At 42.7% G+C, this 26890-nt stretch overlaps 1 protein-coding gene across 6 annotated transcripts in view; it reads left to right on the forward strand.

Moving 5' to 3' along the window:
* LOC119962662 (WD repeat-containing protein 7) overlaps positions 1-26890 on the forward strand; it is an 869538-nt gene that overhangs the window by 283665 nt on the left and 558983 nt on the right. For all 6 annotated transcript variants that reach the window (XM_038790561.1, XM_038790562.1, XM_038790559.1 and 3 more), the window contains one exon: positions 400-523. In XM_038790561.1, the coding sequence (XP_038646489.1) occupies positions 400-523 (124 nt within the window). The remainder of the gene's footprint in view (positions 1-399; positions 524-26890) is intronic.

The following is a 26890-nucleotide window of genomic DNA, read 5'->3' on the forward strand; positions in this document are numbered from 1 at the left end:
CTAATAATTCAGAAGCCTGGACTAACGATCCAGAGACATGAATTTAAATTCCACTGCGACAGCTAAGAAGACTAAATTCAGTTACTTAAATAAATCTGGAATAAAAAACTGCTGCAAGTAAAGGTGACCATTTGACTACTGGATTGGCATAAAAACCCACCTCGTTCACCAATGTTATTTAAGGATCAAAACCAACCGTCCTTACTTGGCTTGGTTTAGAAGGATAGAGCAGCCAAATGACCTACTCCTATTTCTTCTCCATTAATTGATCCTTCAAAATGTGTAAATGTTTCCAAAAATATGTAAATTTAATGACTTTTTAAGTGTTTCAGTTTTATTTAATGCCTATTATACGGCATTTCACATCCAAATAAATCTATTTTAATCTTTTCTTGAAAGGTGAGAGAAGCTGCTCAAGCTTTACTGTTGGCAGAGCTTCGTAGAATTGAGAAAGAAGGACGAAAAGAAACAATAGACATGTGGTCACCATACCTGCCACAGTATGTAGACAACATAATGTCACGTAAGTATTTTCTTGGCCTCCTTAATTAGAAGATTCTGATATCTGGAAAATTGTGATAGTTTTGGAGTACATCTGCTTCACTAGTTGAAGGAATTACTATATAAATACATGGCCAGTTCTTACACTGAACCAAACCAGGCTTGTGTTTTAATCCATTTGAAGTTTGGCGATTCCTGTTGACCTAGGAATTGTTACGCTACATTTGATAGTGTGAGTAATGTAGGAATTTCAGATATATTATATAATACGTATTTGGTGAAATAAGGGTTAAAGGTGTGGGTTAGAGTGTGTTTGACTGATGAAATCATGTTTTGAAACATTCCTGGGGTAAAATACAACAATGCTTCTGTGAGCCAGAGGGAGCCATCGTAAAAAGCTTGGGCTAATGTAGTTTTGTTTGATTAACGGGATTCCCTGAGGAGTTAATTAGTTTTCAGCTTGGTGAGATGATGTCATTGCTGGGCGGAGCTGAGCCATGTAGCAATTTTCAGTTAAGTTCTGGTTTGGCTGGTGCGGCTGAAATTATGTGGAGATGCTGGCATTGGACTGGGGTGGGCATAGTAAGAAGTCTTACAACACCAGGTTAACGTCCAACAGGTTTGCTTGGAATCACTAGCTTTCGGAGTGCAGCTCCATCATCAGATGAGTGAAGTTCCTTCATCAGGTTAACACTCACCTGATGAAGGGGCTGCACTCCGAAAGCTAGTGATTCCAAATAAACCTGTTGGACGTTAACCTGGTGTTGTGAGACTTCTTACTGAAACTATGTGCACAGTGAAACAGTTCTGCTCTCACTGTAAGTTAGTTGAAAAGAGATTAACAGTCTTGAAAGCAGTGCAGATGTCTATGAGGACAAGGGGGAGCTAAAACAAGCCAGTTGTTACAGCTTTTCCAGACATCCAGTAAGAGTTTCTGCATGGGTCTGACAGGAGTTCGATCTTTCTGTAAAGCACTTCTTTCTGTAAAGCAGTGTCAAGAGATTGCTTTCTCAAAGAATAACTCTGTTGGCAAGTATTCCTCTGTGTCATTGGTATTTAAGGTGGACTCAGAGCTGAGATGTTTTTTTTTCCTTGTTGTTTAATTGGGAATAAAGACAGTAATTAAGGGTACTGTATTCACGATTGAGCAGTATTGTTTAATGGGGAATTGTAAGCTATTTTCTGGTGTCATGCTGAAGATTTTAAGACAGTTAGTAATATGGATTGTTCTAATATACCATATCCCTATTACTTTGTGCAATCACTCCGAGGGCGAAGTATTCTTTCCTCTCAGTCTTCCAAAATTAAAGTAAAATATTAGGGTTTCTGTTCAGTATCCTAGCAACTGTTGGGGTCTGGTCTGGGATCATAATTGTAATTGTACCTCAGAGTACGGAAAGGAGAAATCAGACAGAGCTCCAACTCCAGTAGATTCTGCTAGAAGGCACCATTTATGAAAACTGGCTGAAGACAGAGTGTAAGCTTTTGTGTGATGTTGCCCACGTATATCAACCTGTTGATCTATTATTAAGGCTTACACAATAATGAACTTCCACTAAGTGAGTGATCTGAAGGTTCTCTTGAAGGGCCTTATGATACTTGTGTAGTTGAATTCAAAAATAAGGTCAGGGGAGTTTGTAATTTAAAGAAGAAAATCTAGAATAGGGACGGCATGGTGGCACAATAGTTAGCACTGCCGCCTCACAGCGCCAGGGTTCAATTTGGCCTGAGGTGCCTGTCAGTGTGGAGTTTGCACTTGCTCCCCATGTCTTTGTGGGTTTTCTCTGCATGCTCCGGTTTTGTCCCACAATCCAAAGATATGCAGGTGGATTGGCCATGATAAATTTTTCTTTCGTGTCCAAATGATGTGCAGGTTACGTGGGGTTATGGGGATAGGGTGGGAGGAGTGAGCCGAGGTAGGTTGCTCTCTCAGAGACTCGATGGACCGTCTTTACTGGAGGAATTCTATGGTCCTAATGCTGGATTTCTATGAGATTAATAACTTTGAGGTTTGAAATAAGCGCATTTACTAAATAGTATTACCACATGTTTCAGAAGTTACGTTTGAGGCAGGGCTGCTGAAGTGATTCAGGATTAATCATAGTTACTACATTCTGTTGGCACAAGGAAAACATTCCAACCCTAAAGGGTTTTTCCAGAATAATCAAGAGGCTGATTTATAGAATCCCTGCATTCAGAAGACTATTCGGCCCATCGAGTCTGCCCTATCCCTGTATATCCCCACCTAACCTTTGGACACTTGGGGGAAATTTATCATGACCAATCCACCTAACCTGCACATCTTTGGAATGTGGGAGGAAACTGGAGCACCTGGAGGAATCCCACGCAGACACTGAGGGAATGTGTAAAGTCCACAGAGACAGTCACCCGAGGTCGGGATTGAACCCGGGTCCCTGTCGATGTGAGGCATCAATGCTAACCACTGTCACTGATTCCTAGGGCCAAATAAACTGTCCTGAAAGAAAGGTTATAAAAATTCAGACCCTTTAATTTTAGAATGAAAGAAAGGATACCAAACAGAAGAAAAATGGTTCACTCATTTGTAGTGTGTCAAGCTCAGCCATATCTGGAAATCAAAGTACATGGGTAGGAAAGCAAAATAATATGGATGCTACAAATACTGAGTAAGTCGGGCAGAATCTGTGCAGAGAAATAAAATAAATTTTTCAGGTCCAATACCTTTCATAGGAACCTATGTTCCTGACGTGCTGAGTATTTCTAGCATTTTATGCTTTTATTTGGGAACATGGGTAGAACCTCATAGAGGCCAGCTCAGGACTGATGCCAGAAAAGTGTGATTGTCACCTGGAAATGCTCCCTGTTTAACGTAGCAGAGAACAAAACTCTGGCATCATTGAAGATGTATTTAAATGCTGTCATGGTAGCCAAGAGGTTACCAGCAATTGGTTTTCAATGGCATTGCTGATGAGATCAATCAGCACGGTGGCACAGATAGCTGCTGCCTCACAGCTCCAGGGTCCCAGGTTCAATTCCGGCCTCCGATGACCATCTGTCTGTGTGGAGTTTGCACTTTCTCCCCGTGTCTGCGTGAATTTCTTCCGGGTGCTCCGGTTTCCTCCCGGTTTGGCACAACCAGTCCAAAGATGTGCAGGTTGGGTGGATTGGCCATGTTAAATTGCCCCTTAACACCCCCCCCCCCCCCCCCCCCCCCCAAAAGGTTAGGTGGGGTTACTGCGTTACCTGGATAGGGTGCAAGCATGGGCTTAAGTAGGGTGCTCGTTCCAAGAGCCGGTGCAGACTTGATGGGCCGTATGGCTTCCTTCTGCACTGTAAATTCTAAGAAGCTAATATTACCCGCTTATTTTGATTGTATTTTAGCAGCGCATTAAAACAGTTGTTTGTAGCGTTTAATAAGGTAAGAATGCGAGGGTATTCTAATAAACTGAGTCTCCAAAGCCATGAAAAAGAAAACAAAGACTTGCGTTCAAATAATGTCTTTCACGAGTCTTGGACATCTCAAAGCACTTTACAATCAATTAGATAATGACCAGATCATTTTTTTTGTGATGCTGATTGAACGGTTTGCCAGCCTACCGAGGATATCTTCCCTTCTCCTGGGCGCAAGGACACAATTTATTTCTCATCCAGATGTTGCCCCCCCCCCCCCCCCCCCCCCCCCCGCCTTTACTGCACTCCCTCACTCAGTACCACAACCAAATGTTATTCAAATTTTGTATCTATGTTCTGGAGTGGGACTTGAATCCACAATCTTCTAATGAAAATGATGTCATAGAGTGCTTAAGAAGTGCCCAAGAAATTAGTGGTCATCTCAAAGATTCTATTGACTCTGGAACAGTTCCTAAGAATTGGAGGAAAGCTAATGTAACCCCACTATTTAAAAAGGGAGGTAGAGAGAAAACTGGGAGCTACAGAGCAGTCAGCCTGACATCGGTTATGGGGAAAATGAGAATTACAATATTTAATAGCAGGGCACTTGTTAAACAGTGGCAGGATCGGATAGCGTCAGCATGGAGTTACGAAAGGGAAATCAAGCTTGAAAAATCTAATGAAATTCTTCGAGAATGTAACTATTAGAGTTAATGGAGGAGAGCCAGTCAGTGTGGGTTATTTGGACTTTCAAAAGGCTTTTGATAAGGTTCCACATAAGAGATTAGCATGTAAAATTAAAGTGCATGGAATTGGGGATAGTGCATTAGGATTTATAGAGAACTAGTTGGCAGACAGGAAACGTGAGAATAAACGTGACTTTTTCCAAGTGGCAGGCAGCGACTAGTGGGGTACCGCAGGTATCTGTGCTAGGGCCCCAGCTATTCACAACGTATATTCATGATTCAGATGAGGGAACTAAATGTAGTATCTCCATATTTGCAGATGACAGAAAGCTGGGTGGGAGGGTGAGCTGTGAGGAGGATGCAGAGATGCTTCAATGCGATTTGGACAAGTTGAGTGGCTGGGATTCTCTGTTGCCAGTCCGCCCCATTATCACTGCAAAGGCGGAGAATTTGGTGCTCAGCCAAGTCTCCCATTCACTGCAGTGGGAGAATCTTGCTGCTGTGAATGGACAGAGAATCCATAATGTGGATAAATGCGAGGTTATCCACTTTGGTAGAAAAAACACGAGGGCAGATTGTTATCTGAATGGCTATAGATTGAGAGAGGGGAATGTGCAACGACACCTCGGTGTACTGTTACATGAGTTGCTGAATGTAAGCATGCAGGCAGGTACAGCAGGTGATGAAGAAGGCAAAAGGTATATTGGCCTTCACAGTGAGTGAATTAGAGTACAGGAGCAAGGATGTCTTGCTGCAGTTATACAGGGCTTTAGTGAGACCACACCTGGAATATTGTGTGCAATTTTTCTCTCCTTATCTGAGGAAGGATGTTCGTGCAGTGAAGGCTTATCAGACTGATTCCTGACCTGGCAGGACTTGCGTATGAGGAGAGATTGACTCCAGATAATTTTTGTCATTGGAGTTTAGAAGAATGAGGGGGGATTATAGAAACATATAAAAATTCTAACGGGTCCAGACAGAGTAGATGCAGGAAGGATATTCCAGATGGAAGGGGAGTCCAGAACCAGGGGTCACAGTTTAAGGATACGGGGAAGACCACCTAGGACTGAAATGAGGAGAAATGTCTTCACCTAGAGAATGGTGAGCTTGTGGAATTCTCTACCACAGAAAGTAGTTAAAGCCAAAACATTTAAGGGGCTTGTTTAGCACATGGCTAAATCGCTGGCTTTGAAAGCAGACCAAGGCAGGCCAGCAGCACGGTTCAATTCCCGTACCAGTCTCCCGAACAGGCGCAGGAATGTGGCGACTAGGGGCTTTTCACAGTAACTTCATTTGAAGTCTATTTGTGACAATAAGCGATTTTCATTTCATTTTCATTTCATTTTGTTTTTAAGAAGCAGTAGTTCTTGGGGATAAAGGAATAAAAGGCTATGGGGGGGGGGGGGGGGGGGGGGGCAAAGCGTAAACGGTTACTCAGCTGGATTATTAATCATGATCATAATGAAAGGCTTGAAGGGCCGAATATCCCACTCCTATTTTCTATGTTTCAAAGAACTGAACCATGGCTCACACAGATTAGTGTTGAGCTGTTTAGCCTACATATGCTACCAAATCTATATCTGTGGAAAACTAAACCTGCAATTACAAGCCATACACTCCAGAGTCCATGAAGAGAAATAAGAGAGATCTGCATTTATATTTGTACCGTTCACAACCTTCAGTCAGCCCAAAAATGCTTGTCAGCCAGTGAGCATTATGAAACACAATCACAGTTGTAATGTACAGAATAGCAGCAGTTTACACAGAACAAAATCTCTCTGGCATTGAGATGAATTACCAAATAATATGTATTGGTGAAGTTGGTTAAGAGACAATAGAATAGAACCATGGAATCTTTTACATCTGTAATAGGAGGGGTCTCGGTTTAATCATGTCGCAAACTGGACAGAGTCACATGCACAAATTTCTGGAGTTGGCTTGAGGCTGCAACTGTGTGACTCAAGTGGGTGTGTTACCATTATGCTGAGGCTGAAACATTTTGGGCATAAGCCCATATGAAGCAGTTAAATTGGGAATCCATTTTCTTTCATCATGTCCCTGAACTGAAATATGTTTAATATTTATTTTGTATGTTACTGAATGTTACATACAATGGAATTATTTCTTGTTGACCGTATGTGTATTAGCCAATCATCTGGAACATTTTATTTCATGCTGTCTTTGTAGGTGCAGCATGAATTTATTTTACTTCTCTGTATTATAAAACCTTTGGTAATTGTTGGTTTTTAAATTCCGTTTCTTAGAAAAAGTACACTCAATTGTTTATAGCTCCATTATATTTTCAGGTAATTATTGTGATTAGTTTTAATTCCTTAGAGACAATAGGCTTTTGTAGTAATTATGTGAGGAACAATGTCAAACAACAGGAAAGATAATTTTGCTGCTATTGTACCGCATATCAGTATTTAAACCCTGTTTGAGTTGAAATCACCTAAGTGCTGTGTAATGTGAGACTGATGAATCTGCTAATGGTGTTGTATTAGAAACAAGGTTATTATTTATTACATCCCTAGAGGGAATTAATCTACTGCCTGCTTTGATTATTTTGTGATAGCAGTCAGTCAGTTGAACAACAACTTAATTGATTTGTACAACAAAAAATATTCAATATTCAACTTAACATTTTGGTGAAGACATTGTGCATATTTTTGACTGTTTGCCTTTCACCTTCATTTATTATGCATGCAGATTTTCTAAGGTTTTGCATCCTTTGGTATTCCAAATGAAGGACTGTCTAGAAAATTGGTTTGATTAAAAACGATGATTTCATGGCAGTGCTATAGGCGATACAGACATAGAGCATTGCAGTTATTCTCTATGCGCTATGCATTATGTCATATGTCTTGTGTGTCTCGAGATGTTTTGAGATTTGTGCGCAGTCGACTACCTTTTGAAATGTCATCATTGTTGTTATGTGGGGACATTGACAATTTTCACAAAGCCTAGCCCAACAAATAAATAAGGTGAATGTTCAATTAATCTGTTTTTGGTGGTGCTGATTGAGGAAATATTGTCCAGCATACGAAGAGAGCTCCCTGTTTTTCTATGAAAGGTGCAGTGGAATCTTCTACATCCATTAAAATCACTGGATCCAGGAGACAAGGCTTCAAGGACTTATCTCAAGGACTGCATTTCAATAATAAAATCAAATATTAGCCTAGATTATGAGTTCAAGCCTTGAAGTAGAGCTTGAACTCTCAACTTTCTGAATTATGCTCCTAACTGGAACAAGGTGATCGTTTTGCTTGAATTTTTCCCTCTTTCTTCCCTACCTCATTGATTAGCTGAAGGAGAAATAAGATGTACTGCGTTGACCATTATAATGTGAAATGTTGAATTCAGGGTAAAACAAACTCTTTCAGCCTAGCGAACTCGTTTTATCCAGAAGCCAAGTAGACTTATTCTATCACAGATTTTCCACTCACAACGTCCTACTTTAAAAAATCTAATTCCTTTCTCTGATTTCTTTGTGGTGGTGGACAAGTGGGGGAGGTCAAGTCATGGCCCAGTCCTGCTTTTAGCAGATGTTAATCTAATTCCTTTAAAAAATATATTGAATGACCTTAATCCTGCCACCTTCTTTGGGATTGGTTCTATGTTACAAGATCATAAAATAATTAAAATTGAAGAAGGAATGTCCATGCAAAACATTATAAAAGTGTTACGTCCTCTCCGATTACAGATCTTAAAATGGCTCGAGTGTTTTTGCTTCCACATCTTTCTGGAAATATATTCTGTAAGGTCACTGAGTGAGAAGAATTTTCTTGATCTTAATGCTGATGCTATCTCTTACAAGATTGAACTTGTGTTCTCTCTTTCTACTCCCATAATTTACAGTGATATTCAGGGCTAGCTTTTTCTATAATTTTAACAATCTACAGTTTCAGATCACCACTCGAACACCTTCTTTTGGGCTGTAAAGTCAATTTTTCTCATGTATTTTTAAAACTTATATTCTGATACTAAGATCAGACTGGAGAAGCTTCTAATTTTAAATTGTTTCTCTTTTTTTCTGATTCCCAGAATTGGACATGGCATTCAAGATAATGCTCTGACCAGAGCACTGTGAATTTCATTGTTATTTCTTCAGCTTGTACTCTATTGTTAAGGCAATGTATATTGGTTTTGGTGGTTGGACCTCTTGCTGAATCTATTGAGACTCCCAGGGAATTATTTGAGTGATTTGTGTCATCTGTGCTACCTTCCCCTCTGGAACATTTTACATTTTCTTGTGTTAAGTTTCTTCAGCCATTGTCCTTTCTGCTTTTAGAAACGCGGTAATTTGAGTTGCCTCTGTCCTATTCCATTGCTCCGTATAATTTCATATCATCTGCAAATGTCTGCTCTTTAAGTTTCTGAATCCAGTCTATTTTTATAAATTAAAATCGATAGTAGCATTGACCCTGAGGCAACCAACTCTGTTCTACTTGTCTTTGAAGTTTTTTAAAATATAAATTTAGCGTACCCAATTCATTTTTTTCCAATTAAGGGGCAATTTAGCGTGGCCAATCCACCTCCCCTGCACATCTTTGGATTGTGGGGATGAAACCACACGTAAACACGGGGAGAATATGCAAACTCTACACGGACAGTAACCCAGAGTCGGATCGAACCTGGGACCTTGGTGCCATGAGGCAGCAGGGCTAACCACTTCGCCACTGTGCTGCCCCATTGTCTCACTGAAATTAATCCTTGACTGACCATTCATTACCAACTGTTCTCATGCATTATACGGTTTATTCTAAATCCCCAAACCTTTGAGTTTAATTAATATCCTACCATGTTTAACTTGTTTGGTGTATTTTGAAAGTCAACAAACATTGCTTCATAGGGCTTATCACAGATCATTCCTAAAAAAAAGTTGAGAAGGTGTGTTAGGCATGTGCTTCCATGTTGACTGCTATTGATTATGGGTGTGATGTACTGGCCGTGCCAAACCCGGAGGTGTCCCGCGAGATTTACCTCACCCGTTGAGCCTTGCAAGATGTAACAGGATCTCGCGAGACGTCGTGATCTGGATCCCGGCCATTTGCATATCCAAGTGTACAGTCAGGCTCACTTGAATATGCTCTCGCTTCAGTTACCCAAGGCAGGGGATCTAACCCCTGCGCCTCGGAGACCCCAAGCAAGTGCCTTAGCACTGTTGATCAGTGTGGATCAGGCAAAATGACACGGGGGGGGGGGGGGGGGAGGGCTTCCAGTCTCCCAGACGATTGGAGGCCCCCCGTGTGGTTGCCCTCTGGGCACTGCCAGGGTGTCCAGATGGCACTGTGGGTTGGGAGGGGCACTGCCAGGGTGTCAGGCTGACAGTGCCGAGGTGGCATTTGCCCTCTCCGGGGTTGGGGCCCAGTGGTGTCCTGCCGTTATGAGGTGGGTGCAAGGGGCTCACTGACCCCTTTAGAGGTGAGTTGGGTCAGTGATGTGTGTTGGGGGGTGGGGGGGGGGGAACGTTCCAGAGGCTGCAGTGGAGGGTCTAGAGAGGAGCTCGTTAGTGCGGCCTAGGCGGAGCGTTCCTTGCTGAGTCCCTGAAATGAAGCAGAATCACATTTAATAGCTGGGTCAGTCTCAGTGCTGCCAACGCTGGGAAACACCTGGCTGAACACACTCAACACGGGCTCTGTTTAATTTCCGTTCAGTCGCGCCCAATATTACAGTTGCACAGATGATCCTCATTGATAATTTACAAGAAATGGTCGTAAGATGAATGAATGTGTAGTTACTGAAGTTACTTATTTTGAGTATCACCACCACACTGATAGTTTTAAGTTGTACATTCTTGTAATGATTGTCACTTGCCCCACATCTCCTACCTAATATTTTTCAGCACACTGAGTAAACATCTTAGGTTGAACTTGTGGTGGAAAATATAGACTGATGGGGAAGCTTTCGTGATGGGCATCATGTTACCACACAGGAACCAAGTTTCAGTCAGTAAAGTAAGGATTCCAACACAAACATTCAAAATTGTTCATGAGTAGACAGAAGTTTCATAATTCTTCTCATTGAGCTGATTGGAGTTTAATTGTAGATCTTAAAGAGTATCTTCTTTCAAGACTGAGCGAGGTGGAAAGGTTTAGGAAGGGAATTTTAGAGCTGATTGCCTAGGCAGGCAAATGCTTGGTCACCAAATGTTAGTTTGCTACCGTCTTGTTGCCTTAATTAATTTGGTCATGTCTTGTTTATTGAATTCCTGCTGAGCATTTAGCTGGTTGTCTTCAACCAGTTTGTAGGATTACCAACCCAGATTAAAAATCTAATTTATCTATATTCAAGGTGCTTACTAAGAGAATTAAGTTCCAAAATAATTGATCCATTTTCAAATCTGTGACCTTCTGATGGTTGTGCTGTCTGTGAATAACTAAGAATCACCATTAGCAGAGTAATTAATGTGACTTAGAAGGCTATTCTTTATTCCTTGAGTGAGCAACACTGCAATTTATTTCAAGAAGATCAAGAAAATGGTTTTGCATGATAGTCAATACAAACTTGGATTAGGCCAAACATTAAACGTCAATTTAAGATCTTTATGGCATCTGCATGTGTCAGGGTTAAGAAGGCATAACTGAAGAACTTGTACAATGATTTCTAAACAGTTTTGATGATTAGCTTCTAACATCCCAGACAGCCATTTTCTTTATGCGTGCGGACACTGGAGGCTTGTCCTGTACATCCAGTAATGCAGGATTTGCTATGGTTCCTTGGTGACTTTCTTTATCAAATGTTGCCTATATTGAAGGCAGTCAGTTTCCTCTCTCCTGTGGTATTGAGCACTTGTGTTCATGTCTGAGCAAGATTGTGCTGAGTTCTGAAGCCAAACCATACTGGCTAAACGTGAATACATTGTTTATTTGTTCATAAGATGTGGGCGTTGTTGGCTAGGTCGGCTTTATTGCCCATCCCTAATTACCCTTGAGAAGGTGATGATGTGCCAACTTGTTGAACTGCTGAGTCCATGTGGTGCAGGTACACCCACAGAGCTGTTAGGAAGAGAACACCAGGATTTTGACCCAATGACAGTGATTACCATTAATGAATAGATTTGTTGGTACAAATGATTCTTATAATTATTCTGCTGATGATTGGGAGTAGACTGACAGTTTGGTAAATGACCGGATTAAAGTTATCCCCATTTTTCTCTGCATTGGACTCCTCAGTGTCACAACTGTGCCTGATTCAAATATCATCCAATCCTTAGCAAGGTAATTGTCAGAACCCATTTCTGTTACTGTGGTCAATGAACTGTGCCCAATGTCATGCTGTTAAGTGATAATCTTTGTTAGTGTCACAAGTAGGCTTACATTAACACTGCAATGAAGTTACTGTGAAAATCCCCTAGTCGCCAATTTCCGCTTGTTCGGGTACATAGAGGGAGAACTCAGAATGTCCAATTCACGTAACAAGTACGTCTTTCGGGACTTGTGGGAGGAAACCTGAGCACCTCTGGAGGAAACCCACGCAGACACGGGGAGAACGTGCAGACTCCACACAGACAGTGACCCAAGTGGGAATCGAAACTGGGATCCTATCGTTCTGTAGCAATAGTGCTAACCACTGTGCTACCGTGGGTGAATCGGGTGGGTTGGGCAGTAATAATGTCTGGTGGTAATTGAGAGGAAGCTGTGCAGGATTGTGCAGTTCAGTCTTCTGGCTGCAAATGCTAAATGATATAATACCCCAATGCAGACTCAAACAAGTTTCAGGATGTGGAAGTTTCATGGAGTTTCATTCACTTGTCAGTTACCGGGTTGTTTACCATTCTCACTGGATGAGGCAGGACCGCAGAGCTTTGTTCTTTTGTTTCATGGTTTTATTGAAATTTCTAACATGTACACTATTGCAGCCGATTACAATGTACTCAATTTGTAATGGTCCTCCTCCGCCCGTTCACTCGCAGTTTCAGGGTCCTCTTCCAGCCTCATTGTACAACGTGTAGTTATCTGTTATTTACAAGTGGCGATGCCCCCCCCCCCACTCCATTTCCCATCTGCTCCCAGAATCCCATTGGCTCCCAAGCGTAGTGCCTCCCCAGTTCTATTAGCTGATACCTTCGAACATTTCCTGCAACAAGTTTGTGAATGGCCTCCATGCTTTGTGGAAGCTATCCTCTGACCCTCGAATGGTGAACTTAATCTTCTCCAGGTGGAGAAATTCCGATAGGTCTGTCAGCTGGTCTGCAGCAGTTGCTGATCGTTAGCCGAGCAGGATTCTCCGATGTGCGATTAGAGAAGCAAAGGCTACGGAGTCGGCCGTTCGAAGACTGCCACTTTTGGGCACGGCTCCACTCTCATCCTCCCACAACCTTGGACATTGCCTTGAAGAAGACTGTCCAGAACCCAACAAATCTGGGACATGCCCAGCATGTGGGTGTGGTTGGTCGGGTTATCCCATGAAATATTTTAATCAAAAATATTGCAGTTGCGCAAGGCCAAACAGTACAAACACTAACTTTGTGTTGGAGAAACTGGGTACCCTCACCTCTGTACCAATGTACAGGGGCGGGGGGGGGGGGGGGGGGGGGGGGGGGGAAGCACAGTTGTACAAAAACAAATGGTACAAGCACTAAACTTTGCACTGGAGAGACCAGATACTCTTGCCTCGGTGCCAACATAAGGGGGAGGAGGGAAGAGGGGTGGTGGTGAAAAAGGGAAAGGAGGGAGGTGGAGGGGGGGTTGGTGAGGGGGGTGGGGGGGGGGGGTAGTGGAGGGGGCCCAATAGGGCACTGCCTGAACTATGGAGGCAGAAAAAAGAAGATCCTTCAATCATAATGTGACAGATTCCGGAAGTCCCTGAGGGGGCAAAGTCTGCTGTCTGCGTGGGTTTCCTCCGGGTGCTCCTGTTTCCTCCCACTAGTCTCAGTTAGGTGAATTGAACATTCTGAATTGACTCTCCGTGTACCCGAACAGACGCCGGAATGTGTTGACTAGGGAATTTTCACAGTGACTTCATCGCAGCGTTAATGTAAGCCTACTTGTGACACTAATAAAGATTATTATTATTAAGTTGAGCAGAGGAGTAAGAACTCAGTGTCAAAATAATACACTGTGTTATGAATTTTTGTACTTTGGGCAGAAGAACCCAGACTTTATGGTATTGAAGAGATTGGAGGGGTTTGTTTTGATTGGTTGGCTGGTGGCCAATGGATTGGGCACTGTTTTCTGCCCAATGATCGTCAGCGATTGATTGCTGTCAGGTGGGGTCTTTCGGAGAGAATCCGGGAGCAGTCACTGGACCCTCAAGGTGGAAGCAGCTCTTTCTCTACTCTGTTGCCTCCTGTCTGAAGGCAGAAGCTTTTGACCCTGAAAAGAGACTCTCTCTTTCTCTCTCTCATACCCTCTATGACTGCGAGTTTTCAGTGAAAACCATTACAAGCTGGAAGAAAAGATGAAATGAAATGAAAATGGCTTATTGTCAGGAGTAGGCTTCAATGAAGTTACTGTGAAAAGCCCCTAGTAGCCACATTCCGGCGCCTGGTACGGGAATCGAACCGTGCTGCTGGCCTGCTTGGTCTGCTTTAAAAGCCAGCGATTTAGCCAAATTCATCTTAAAGTCTAGACTGAATAAGAAGCGAACTGGAAGATGTCCATCTGAAACAAAGACTCTTATACTTTTAATTTCATCATTAATTTACACACTTCTTTCCCATGTGTGTGCGTTTGTGTGTAGAGGGTGGGGTGAGTTAAAAGTCTGTGTGTGTGTGTGTGGGGGGGGGGGGGGGGGGAGTGTGGGGGGGGGGGTGTGTAGCGATTAGTTAGTAGTTAACAAGTTGTGTTAGTTGCTTATTTAGTTACAGTTACTGTTTTTTTTAAATAAATTTAGAGTGCCCAATTCATTTTTTTCCAATTAAGGGGCAATTTAGCATGGCCAATCCACCTACCCTGCACATCTTTGGGTTGTGGGGGGGGCGAACCCACGCAGACATGGTGAGAATATGGAAACTCCACATGGACAGTGATAGTTACTGTTGATAAAATGTTAATCGTATTTGAATTTACAAACCTGGTGACTTGTCGGTATTGGGCAGCCGAAGACCTCGGGTATTTTAAAATGAAATTTAACTTCAATCGTGTTGTGATTTGGGTCATAGAATTTCATAGAATTTACAGTGCAGAAGGAGGCCATTCAGCCCGTCGAGTCTGAAAAAGCTCCAGGAAAGAGCACCCTACTTAATCCCACGTCTTCACCCTATCCCCATAACCCAGTAACTCCACATAACGTTTTTGGACACCAAGGGCAATTTAGCATGGCCAATCCATCTAACCTGCACATCTTTAGACTGTGGGAGGAAACCGGAGCACCCGGAGGAAACCCACGCAGATACGGGGAGAATGTGTGGACTCCGCACAGACAGTGACCCAAGCTGGGAATCAAACCTGGGACCCTGGAGCTGTGAAGCAACTGTGCTACCCACTGTGCTGCAGTGCTGGGGATGGAATTGACTGTGCACTGACCCAGGGTGTTGTAACAAACAACCCCCACACATAAAATACCGTTGTGCAGCATTAATCTCACTACAGGTTTTACCCTTCGAGTATCAAACCATTAAATTAACTATACTTCAAACTATACCTTATTTCTAATGTTTACAAATGGAAATCCGTTTGTTTTCCTAACAAGGGGACTGGTCAGCCAGCCCCACTATTATTCACGTGGCTTTTTCTTCCAGTTATCATTTAAATTCCTCCTTTCCTTTTTGCTTTTGATTTTCTCCTCCTCTTGGAGTGCTTTTTTGTATCTTCTGCATTGAATTTTAATACAAATTGAATTTACCATTCTCCATTGCTCATTTTTAATTCCTCAGTCTCACCCTCGCATTAAGTACTATTTATCTTTTGATATACAATTACAAAACATGAACTTAGCTTGCTTTTGGCAGAATAGAGGACTTCATTCCATGGCAGGCTGAAAAGTTTGGGTGCATTCATGGAGCGCATTAATTAGAGTGACAGGCTGTGCACACTTCTCCTTGTTTTATCTTTGTTTTTTGCAGTTAACGGGCTCAGTCATCTGTAATGTAGGGTCCCTGCAGAATGCAAAAAAAGCCATCATGGGATCCAGTATGGCATCATAAATAATCCCATGATAGAAAGAGAGGACTCGGAGGGTAATCCAGAGAAGGAGGTACCATAGAAAGGACCCAGAGAGAGAGAAAATGAGAGACCATTATGTGAAGACCACCAGTGAGAGAAACCACTGGGGAGGAGCAAAAAAAGAGGCTTTGGATGACAGAGGAGTTGAGTGCTGGCTCCATGTAGGTAGGGCTCAGAGAAGCCTGAGGAGCTGACAAGGTAGTGGAAGGTTAATGACTTTGTGTTGCAGGCCGTTGGGCAAAGGTAACTCTTTGGAGCAGTGGTTTTCTGCTCAGGGTGGCTGAAGTGCTGGAGTTGGTGCTGGAATGCAGCCTTGGGAAGGTGGTGGAATGCAGCTTCTGTAGAATAGATTAAATCATTGGGAGGTGAGCAATCATTGAGGCACAAGTCAGAGTGACCTTTGCTGGAATTCAGAGACTCGATCGATGAAAATGAAGACTTGAAAACTCTCATGAGGGAGATGCATTAATAAAGAGATTGTGTAACTCACAGTGGACATGGACATCCGGTGGGTTACTGGCAAATCCTTGAGATCTGTCTTCGCCACATCTGCCACTTATTGTGCAGGGTATTTGACCACAGGTTGCTTGTTAATTCACATGTACCTCCATGCTAGTTCTGAATGTGATAGTATAAATCATATATTGTAAATTATTTTACGTTTCTGACTTCTTACAGTGAAGTTTATGTTGGTTTGTTTATAACCGTGGAATTGTGTGGCATTATTCTCTTGATAAGTTTCCGGGATTTCAAACTTTGTCAATTTTAAACCAAGTATTACTGGTCCCAAACCTGACCACACCAAAATTTGGATGTCTGGTTCAGGATCCTAACAATAGTAAGTCCAATTTTTAGTTTTCTTTTGTCAGTCATTCATCTTTAACGTCAGTGAGCTTCACAGCACCAGGGTCCCAGGTTCGATTCCCTGCTGGACCACTGTCTGCACATTCTCCTCGTGTCTGCGTGGATTTCCACTGGGTGCTCCGGTTTCCTCCACAGTCCAAAGACGTGCAGGTTAGGTGGATTGGCCATGATAAGTTGCCCTTAGTTTCCAAAAAGGTTAGGATGGGTTATTGGGTTACGGGGATAGGATGGAAATGGGGGCCTAAGTGAGTCGGTGCAGACTCGGTGGGCCGGGTGGCCTCCTTCTGCATGTATGTTCTAGTAGGGCCTGTGTTCATTTTTCGCTTTGGGAATTTTGTCTTAATGCTGGGTCTGTGATTGGGCCATGTGACCCGATCAGTACCATTTTGGAGCTGCCTCTCATGTACGCTGACTCTCCCAGTCACTGCGGATCTTCTCGGCCACCACTCTTCCGGATGCTGTTGATGTTCTCGCTGATCCTTTCAGTCACCTGGCCTCTCTCAATTTGCTAATGATCTTCCCTCTTGCCGATGTGACATTCCCTCTCACCAACCCTCATGGTCAGTGTTGACATTGCCTCTCACTGACCCTCATGGTTTCTGCCAACCAAAATACTCACTGATCTTTACTTTCGTCAGCCCTCTTGGCTGCTGCAGAACTTCCCTCTTTCCACCTCTCCAGCTTGCTGCTTGCTTCTGCAACCCTGCAGCAAAAAGCCGCTCTTCCTGCTTTTCACTGCTCATCTTACAAGCATTTGCTTATATTGAGGATTCGGCGAGAGGGAAGTTTGTTAAGAGGGAGGCTCGGTGAGCACCATCGGCAGCGACTGGGAGGGTCAGAGGGCAGGAGAGGTGGAAAGCTGGTGGGTCAGCGATCAGAAGTGACGTTGAGCCGGAAGTAAGTAGACAGAGTCTGCATATTTCTGAATTGAAAATTTATTTTCATTTATGACTATCAGAATTTAGGAATTTAAAGTATTTCAGCTCACAGTAATGTTTTAATGTTATGTTAAGAAGGGTTCTGTAGAATCTAATTACAGCTTTTACATTGTTTTTAAAGGAAACACTTGACTCGCTGAATGTTGTTTCATTTAAGGTTGCTCTTTGTAATTGCGTTCCTAAAATGTTAAATCAGATTTTCCTATACACAGATCTTTTTATTGTCTTTTAAAATATATTTAGTCTGCTGCCATACTCCAATTTCTCCCTCTTTATTTCCTTTCGTCATCCATCATGTTATGATCACTCCTGCCGAGAGAATCTTTTACTACTAATTAATCCTGTCTCAACACATTGCTAGGCTCAAATTAGCCTGGTCCTGGCAGGGTCTGGGATGTATTGTTCTAAGAAACTGTCCCAAAATGCTCAAACTCATCCTCCAGGCAGGCTTCCTTTGCCAATTTGATTTGTCCAATCAATGTGAAAATTAAAGCCACCCACAATTATTGAAGTATTTTTCCTGTACGTCCCCAGTATTCCTTGACGTATACTGTTTTGTATTGATTCACTCTTGTCAGGGACCTGTAAACGACTACCACCAGTGACTTTTTTTCTTTGCGATTTATTATTTCACAACAAATCTGATTCTATATTGTGATTTTTTTAACCTTGATAATTTCTCAGTATTGTACTGACCTCGTCCTTTAACAACAGAGCCAACCCAGATCCTTTTCCTTTCCTCCTGTCCTTGCAAAGTGTCAAATATCCTTGAATATTCAGGTTTCTCCCGTGGTCACCTTGCAACCATGTCCTTGTAATATGCTGTTATAGCATACTCTATTATAGAATCATGAAATCATAGAATTTACAATGCAAAAGCAGGCGATTTGGCCCATCGGGTCTGCACCGGCACTTGGAAAGGGCACCCTACTTAAGCCCACAACACCCTATCCCAGCAACCCCACCTAACGTTTTGGAAACTGATGGGCAATTTAGCATGGTCAAACCACCTAATCTACACACCTTTGGACTGTGGAAAGAAACTGGAGCACCCGGAGGAAACCCATGTAGACAAGGGGAGAAAGTGCAAACTCCACACAGTCACCCAAGGCCAGAATTGAATCTGGGTCCCTGGAGCTGTGATGCAGCAGTGCTAACCACTGTATATTCTATGCTATAAACTATTCTATCTGGTTATGAATGCTGCAGACATTTGGATAAACGGCCTTTAATTCTGTGTTTTTACCTACTCGGACCTCTTATTTGCCGATGCACTCCTATGTTTGCAGGCACTGTGCCTTCCAATCATACTTTTGTCATTGTTGGCCATAAACTGTAAATTGAATACAACTTCCCTCCCCAGTATCAGGTTAAACTTTTGCCCTCATTTGTAGAGAGAAATACGTAAGACTCGCTAAACACTGATCTGCCTGCTCACCTGATTAATGTTTACAGTACTCAGCTCTCCCGTCCTACAGTTAGTCTCCAACTCCCACCTGGACCATTCCTTCTCTGCAAAAGATTCGAACAGCACCTCCTCCCTCATTTAACAAATTGTCAAGCTTGCACACTGTCTCAAGCTAATACCTTTTTGCTTACTTTGTGTACTTAACAAGACCACCTGTATTCCTGCTATTGGAAATTCTACAGAGGTGAGTCAGCCAGTGCCGGAAAGAGAAACCAGTTCTAACCAGCTACTAGCGCAGTTTTGCTCGAGTGCTGCGAGTAAAGTTAAGAGTGGCAGTTTTAGAGGATCAACCTTTAAGTTTTTTAAATTCTTTTAAAATCTAACATATATTGCTGGTAATTTTACTAGATTACAAATTGCTGGTGGAAATTTGAAAATACTTCAGATTTAAAGAAAGACAAGGGCCATTGGTAAACCAGTTCAGACCGGTTTCTTTAAGCAGAGGAAGATGAAACAAAAACAGTTTTCTCAGTGCCTTGCACAGAGTGCTGCTTTGCTCTGAACGCTGGGAGTTAAGGTAAGAGTGGGAGAGCAGAGATTTAGAAAGAGCGGGAGTTGCCAGTCAAACCTCTGGACAGCGGGCTGAGTTTTCAAAGCAATCCAGGAGTGATGTCATTGGAAACGGTAAATTCATTGGCCGGTAAGTAACTGGTAATTTGCGTTACCTATTCCAAATTGTTTTCAGATTAAAGGTAACAAGAAAAAAATTTACAGATTAAAAAGGCTAACAACCAGCTGGAAATTTCAGGTATAAACAAAATTTAAAAGTAGTTGAATAAAATCGAGATGCTGGGCCAGGCGATGTGACCTGCATGATTGGGGGGGGGGGGGGGGGGGGGGGGGGGGGGGTGATGGGACCCCATAATGGTTCCAAATAAACACATCTGTAGCAAGTGTTGATTGCTTGAGGAAATTCGGCTCACAGTTGGTGAGCTGGGGTCTGAGCTTTGGACTCTGCAAAGTGGAGAGTTACTTGGACGCTGTTTTTCAGTTGAGGCAGAATTGATTACGGATCTTAAGGTGAAGGTACCCTTAGGGGGCAGTGACCACAATATGATAGAATTCACACTCCAGTTTGAGAGGGAGAAGCTGGAATCAGATGTAATGTTTTTACCATTGAGTAAAGGTACCATACGAGATGAGCTGGCTAGAGTTGATTGGAAGTTGATTAGCAGGGAAGGCAGTTGAACACTAGTGTCTTTAAGACAGAGATAGATGGGATCAGGAGTTATGGAGAGAAGGCAGGAGAAAGATAATCCACGTTGTAAGATCTGACATTGCCATACCTGCCATTTATCCTGTAATTTGTGATTTATAGTTGATTTCAATTTGCCTGTTAATGAATGTTTAACTTGTGTTGATTCGAGGTTTCAGAATGTAAATTGTTACCAAATATAATATTTAGTGTTTGCTTTGTTTGACTGTGTGGCAAAAAATCTTGTTTTAAACGATGTAATCTTGTGGCTTCGTTGTTTAGCAAACAACTGGAATTTCAGAAGAAATACTGGTCTCTACAGAGACTGTAACAAAAAGTGATTCATAGGTAACTCGGCGGTTAAAAATGAATCAGTGTTCACCAGAAACCTTGAAAGAGCATTTGCATGATCTGCTGATTTACGGTATTTAATATTGTGTTGATGAGGGGTGTTGCCGGGGGGGGGGGGGGGGGGGGGAGTGCGGTGCTTGGGAGAGGAGGGTTTGCTTTCTTTGGGCTGTGGAAAGGCAGGGCTGGGACATTGGATCATTTGGTATTTGCGTTGGGGGCTAGGGTTGGGGGAGGGGAGAGAATAGGTCGCTGACATGGAGGGTGTTGGTGTGATGCAATTGGTTAGGGGGGAATAGCGGCCATCATCTTGAGGAGGCCCCGGAGGTGGGTGGGGCACAGGCCTGGAAGAGCCCATTAAACGGTGGATGTGGCTGATCATGTGAAGGGGTGCCTGGAGCCCTCCAACCATGCTGATCGCCTGCAACGTTAGGGGACTGAATAGGACGACCAAGAGGTCCCATGTCTTTGCGCACTGAAAGACCTTGACGACAGATATGGTGTTGGTGCAGGAGACTCATTCAAAGGTTGCTGATCAAACAAGGTTGAGGAAAAGTTTGGTGAGGCAGGTGTTCCATTCGGGGCTGAAGGCAGGGGAGGTAGCGGTGCTGATTAGTAGGAGGGTGGCATTTTCGACAGGTAATATTATGGCAGATCCTGGGACAGATTTGTGATGGTGAGAGGGAGGTTGGTGGGGGCACCTGTAGTATTGGTGAATATACATGCACCCAAGTAGGATGATGCAGAGTTTGTGAAGAAGGTGTTTATGAAGGTCCCCGAATTGGGTACACACTGGATGATTAATGGGGAGGGGGGGAGGGGGGGGGGGGTGCGGGGTGCGATGGGATTTAAATACGGTTCTGGGTCCATAGGTACATCGGTCGCGTCCTAAGTCCTTGGAAGGTGTCGCCACTGGCGAGGGAACTGCTGGGGTTTACGGAGTGGATAGGAGGGGTAAACGTGTGGTGATTTGGGAGGGCGAAGGAATTCTCATTCTGTTTGCATGTTCACCAGGTGTGTTCCCCAATTGATTTGTTGGATAAGAGGTTGCTGGCAGGGGTGGTTGGACCAGCATGGAAATTACGTCCTCTCCGCTCTTCTCCGACTTCCTTGCAGCAAGACTCCATCTCACTCTCAGCAACGTTCAGCTGGAGTGGAGCTAAACCACAAAACGAATGGGTATCTGCCCAACCTCTGCTGTCGGCAGGCCAGATCCAATGTCATCCCATCTTCTTTCATTGAACTACTGTATGCAGACCATAACCATTGTCAACACCTTCGCTGAGGTATATGAGAGCGTGGACCTTGCATGAAACACTAAACACCCAACAAAGGCCCTCTACTAATCTGCCCTGCCCCGCCACACTGCACTTCTAATTCCCCCCCCCCCCACCCGAGGACCACAGACCTGGCACCATGCTCATGGATAGACACCCTCTTCGATGGCTCAGAAATGTGGACTATGTACAGCAAGCATCTCAACAGCATGGAGAAATACCACCAGCAACACCTACATAAAATCCTGGTAATTCATTGCCAGGATAGGCACACCAGCCTTGATGTTCTCGCTCATGCCAACATCCCCAGCATCAAGGCATTGACGATGCCTGATCAGTTCCGCTGGGAATGCCACAGCGTCTGGATGCCTGACACGCGACTCCTGAAACAAGAACTCTACTTGGAGCTTTGGCATGGCAAGTGAGCCCACCTGACGAATATCCTCAAAGCTTCCTCGAAAAATTACAACATCCCCACCCGACGCCTGGGAATCCCCAGCATAGGAGTACCCGAAGTGGAGGGAATGCACCTGGGAAGGAGTTGAACACTTTACGTTTAATCACTCGACAAGCTGAAGCAAAGCGTCGACAGCGAAAGGAGCGCTTGGCAACTTCCATGAAGTAGAAGGCCAACCTGTTGCTTATCTGCCATGTTGTAATAAATAATTGTGCCTGTAATGCGCAAGATGCAGGCCAATGTTCCGTCCAGCTTGCAACAAATTTTACATCTGCTCTCGATATTCTCTCAAGGCAGTAATGCATCCTAACTGACCAGTGGCATCAAATATTCTTGAACACATCATCAGTAATGACATTATGAAGAAAAGTAAGAAACCACAATACCTGTTCCACTCAGTTTTCCATGGTCAACTGAGTATTAGTGTTAAGCGTTAACAAATTGTTTGAACTGTAGGGATTGTTAGCATGGTGGTTTATCTGAACTGTTATATTTAGTGTATTTCCTATGCGTGAGATAAAGGGGATCATTGGATAAATTTAAAATATTGTGGCGAGTTCACAGTGTTGCCAGCCAACTCTTCCTCCAGTAGAACAAAAAGGACATGAAATCTCAACTGAGGTCAGTTAAAGTAAATGTGGAATACGCTGCCCCAGCTGCAGATCTATAATCAATTGAAGTGTGTGCTGTTTAGAGAGAAGGGATATAGCTATCGGGTGGGAAGGATATTGAGGGATATTATGGTGAAGAATTGGGATTACAAAAATGAGGCACTGACTGCCAAGGTTAACAAAATGGAGGATGATGCTTTATGGGCTGGTAAATAAAAATGTGTATAATCCTGAATACCTCATATATCTTGAAAATACTACAAGATAAATTAGGATGGAGAGTCTGAAGAACTAGACATGTCACCCATTAATTATCAATGGGTTTTCTTTTTTGGTTTTCCTGAAAGCAAAGAAATAAAGGTACAAATATATTTTTTGAGTTGAGTATTTTCTTAGACAATATAGAGAGTTAAAATTATTAAAAAATATTTTGGATTTGACATGCTTCCCCTCAACCAATTGATTTTTTTCATTAAAGTACATTTCTCGAAGGGTGTTTGGGAGACTAAAGAGTTAATTATAAGAAGTGTTTTATTCAGTAGCTGAGAGAGGCACAGCTCATTAATTGTGATTCCTATGGTTTTAGTTTTTACATTGCCACCGGCATTAATCCTGTTGTATACCTAATACATCAAAGTGATGAATAGGTTTTTAACATCCCAGTCATAGAAATCAGTGGGCTACAAATAGCATTCGAAGCTATGCTCAGACAAAATTTGTAGGTTTTGCCTTTATGCCAGCAAAATGTCTTCAGTTTGTCTTTTTTTAATAAAAGGGGATAATGTACAACTGAAACATTAATGAGGTCATAGCATAACCTGTTTAATATGCCTCTGTTTATATATCTGTAAACTAAAGTGGTACCTCTGAAATAATGCATTCCTATTTGCCATTCTGCATAGGTCATTTGCCAAAACAATTTTACTCCATTTTACTTTGTTGACCGAAAGCTTCATATTAACGAAGCCAAAAAACTGCAGCACTGGACTGTTAACTGGCAGACAAGAACTTGAATCCGACTGACATTTGCATTCAAGCTTTCCCTTGATGGAGAGTCTTAGTCCAGCCATTGGGGGCAGGGGGAGGGATGTCCAAGTTTTGTACTCTTAACTGACCTACAAGTAAGCAAACTTTGAGGTACATAATTATTGATGTCTGCTAGCACTGACTCGGGGGGAATTCTGCAGAATCTAATCATCATTTACTGTTCTGCTAACTAGAGAAGAGTTGATCATCCTGATCTCACCTCTTTGCCTACAGTAGCCATAATGAGATTTTGAATTAATACTTAGCAATCTGACCAACTGGAGGCAAGAAAAAAGGCTGTAGCATCTCAATGGCAGGTCTGAGGACATGGAATACAGAACTCTTGCCTGTGCATTTGTAACTTAGCAGAGCTAATCACGTGGTTGTGAGCACGCAACATCTAAAATAATGCACAAGCCTGCACCACAGCAGCAAAGTTACTTTCCTGATTTGAACTATTTTCTGGCATCTTTTGGTCTTTGGTAATGTATATAATGCTATAGTATTTTGAATTAAATTCAACTTTAGAAATTAAATTCATGATTAAAATCAACATCAACCCAAATTACGAGGTTAATTGCTTACTCTGTATCTTTACTTTTGGGTGTACTGATTAAAGTTTGACTTTCAAATACATTTTAAAACGCACACAATTCCAACTCTGTTCATACTATTCACTGATGGGCAGTTAATCAACAAAGGTTTGACATGCTTCATATTGATCTTCGTTTTTTTTTTTCCTTTTTAAAAATATAAAGGTAGCTTTATTTCAAGGAATTGAAGTTATAATCTTTGATCTAAATGACATTGCAAGCAACATTTCAGCTGAGATTTAACAAAAACAGCTTATGTTTAAATAGCGCCTTTAACACAGTAAAACAACCCACGATGGTTTTTTAGCAGCATTATAAAATGAACTATGACACTGAACTACATAAGCAGATATTAAATTGGGTGACAAAAACTTGGTCAAACAGGTAAGTTTTTATGCATAAAGGAGGAAAGTGAGGTACAAAGTCTTTGAGAGCTTGAAGGCACAGCCACCATTGGTGGAGCAATTCAAATCAGCGATGCATACAAGACCAGAATTGGAGGAGCGCAGATATGTTGGAGGAATGTGAGGCAGCAGAAGATTACAGATATGGGGGAGGGTGAGACCATGGAGGGATTTGAATGCAGAGATGAGAATTTTAGAAGTAAGACATGGCATGATCAGGAACTAATGTAGACTAGTGAGCACAGGGATGATCGGCAATTGGGACTTAGCACAAGTTAAGCAACGGCAGCAGAATTTTGGATGACCAAAGTTTCCATAGGGTAGACTATGGGAAACCAACCAGGAGCATGTTGTAGTAGTCAAATCCAGAGGTAATGAAGGCATGAATGTGGGTTTCAGCAGCTGATGAGCTGAGATGGGGTCAAAGTAAGATGATGTTACAGAAATGGAAAGGGCGATCTTAGTGATGACATTCATATGAAGTTCAAGGCTTATTTTGAGGATCAGATGTGACACCAAGGTTGTGGACAGTGGCTTAATCTCCGTCAGGGAGAGGAATGGAGTTTCGAGAGGGGACTGAAAACAGTGGTTTCAGGTTTCCTGATATTTAGTTGGAGGTAATGTTTGCACCCTCAGTACTGGATGTCACTTGAACAGTCTGATCACAAAAGCAGTCTGATCACAACAACAGGGGAGGAGTTGAGAGAGGTGATGGGTATGGTCCAGTTGGGTGTCGTCAATGTGTATGTGAAGACTAATGCTGTGCTTTCCCATGACATCAGCAAGGAGCGACATGTAAATGAGAAATCGGAGGGGGCCAAGGATAAATCCTTGGGAGACGAATGAGGTAATGGGGGAACAAGAAGAGAAGCCATTGAAAGTTTTTCTGGCTGCGAGTTGTTGGATAAGAATTTAATCAGGTTAGAGCAGCCCCATGCAGCTGGAGGTCAGTGGAGAGGCATAGGATGAGGGTGCTGTAGCCACCCGTGACAAAGGCTGTAGAGTGGTCCAGCAGGACGAGGAACAAATGTTTACCTTTATTGCAGTCACATGAGAAGAGCTGTTTCAGTACTATGGTGGGGTGGAAACTGGATTAGTGAGATTCAAATGTAGATATCTGGGAAAGTTGGGACTTATTTTGGGATTAACATAATTATATACAGCTTTAACATAACAGCCTTGCTTTTGTACGCCTGAGCTTATTAATAAAGCCTCGGATGCTGTGTGCTTTATTAACTGCTCTCTCAACCTGTCTTGCCACATGAATGACTTGTGTACCTGTTCCTCTACCTCCTTTAGAACTGAACCCTCTATTTTGTATTGAGTCTCTGAATTCTTCCCACCAAAATGAATCAATCACTTCACACAGTAGTCTGAATTTAATTCCATCTGCTAACCATTCCACCAATCTGTCTACGTCATTTTAAAGTTCTATTCTATCCAGGTCACTCTTCATAATGCTTCTAAATTTTGAAATTATACTCTGCCGTAGCAGCATGGATGGTATTTTACATGAGCAGCCTGCTGCCAACCACATCAATGAGTAGTGTCCGAGAGGTCGACAGCACAGAAAGGCCCCTTCAGCCCATCGTGTCTGCACCAGTCAAAAACAACCACCTAAGTATTGTAATCCTATTCTCCAGTACTTGGCTCATAGCTCTGTATGTCTTGGCATTGTAAGTGCATATTTAAATAATTAAATGTTATGAGGGTCTCTGACTCCACCACTCTTTCAGGCAGTGAGTTCCAGACTCTCTCCACCTTCTGTCAATCTAAAATAACACATGTATGGGGACAATGTTATCTCTATGCCATGTCATTGTTACACAGATACGCAGTTAGGGATCATCAATAAATGCTGGCCTTGGCAGCAACAGCCACGTCATTGAAGTGGATCCCAGTTTGAACCGAAACACATCCCCAAAACATGCAAACACCTTTGTCCAGTATGAATTCTATAGGTTTCTTCCGGGCAAAGAAACCTTAATTTAACCCCACCTAAAACTGTATCTTATTTCATGTTTTCCAATACAAATATAAATCCT

The sequence above is a fragment of the Scyliorhinus canicula genome, chromosome 3 (assembly GCF_902713615.1).
Source record: "Scyliorhinus canicula chromosome 3, sScyCan1.1, whole genome shotgun sequence".
NCBI lineage: Eukaryota > Metazoa > Chordata > Chondrichthyes > Carcharhiniformes > Scyliorhinidae > Scyliorhinus > Scyliorhinus canicula.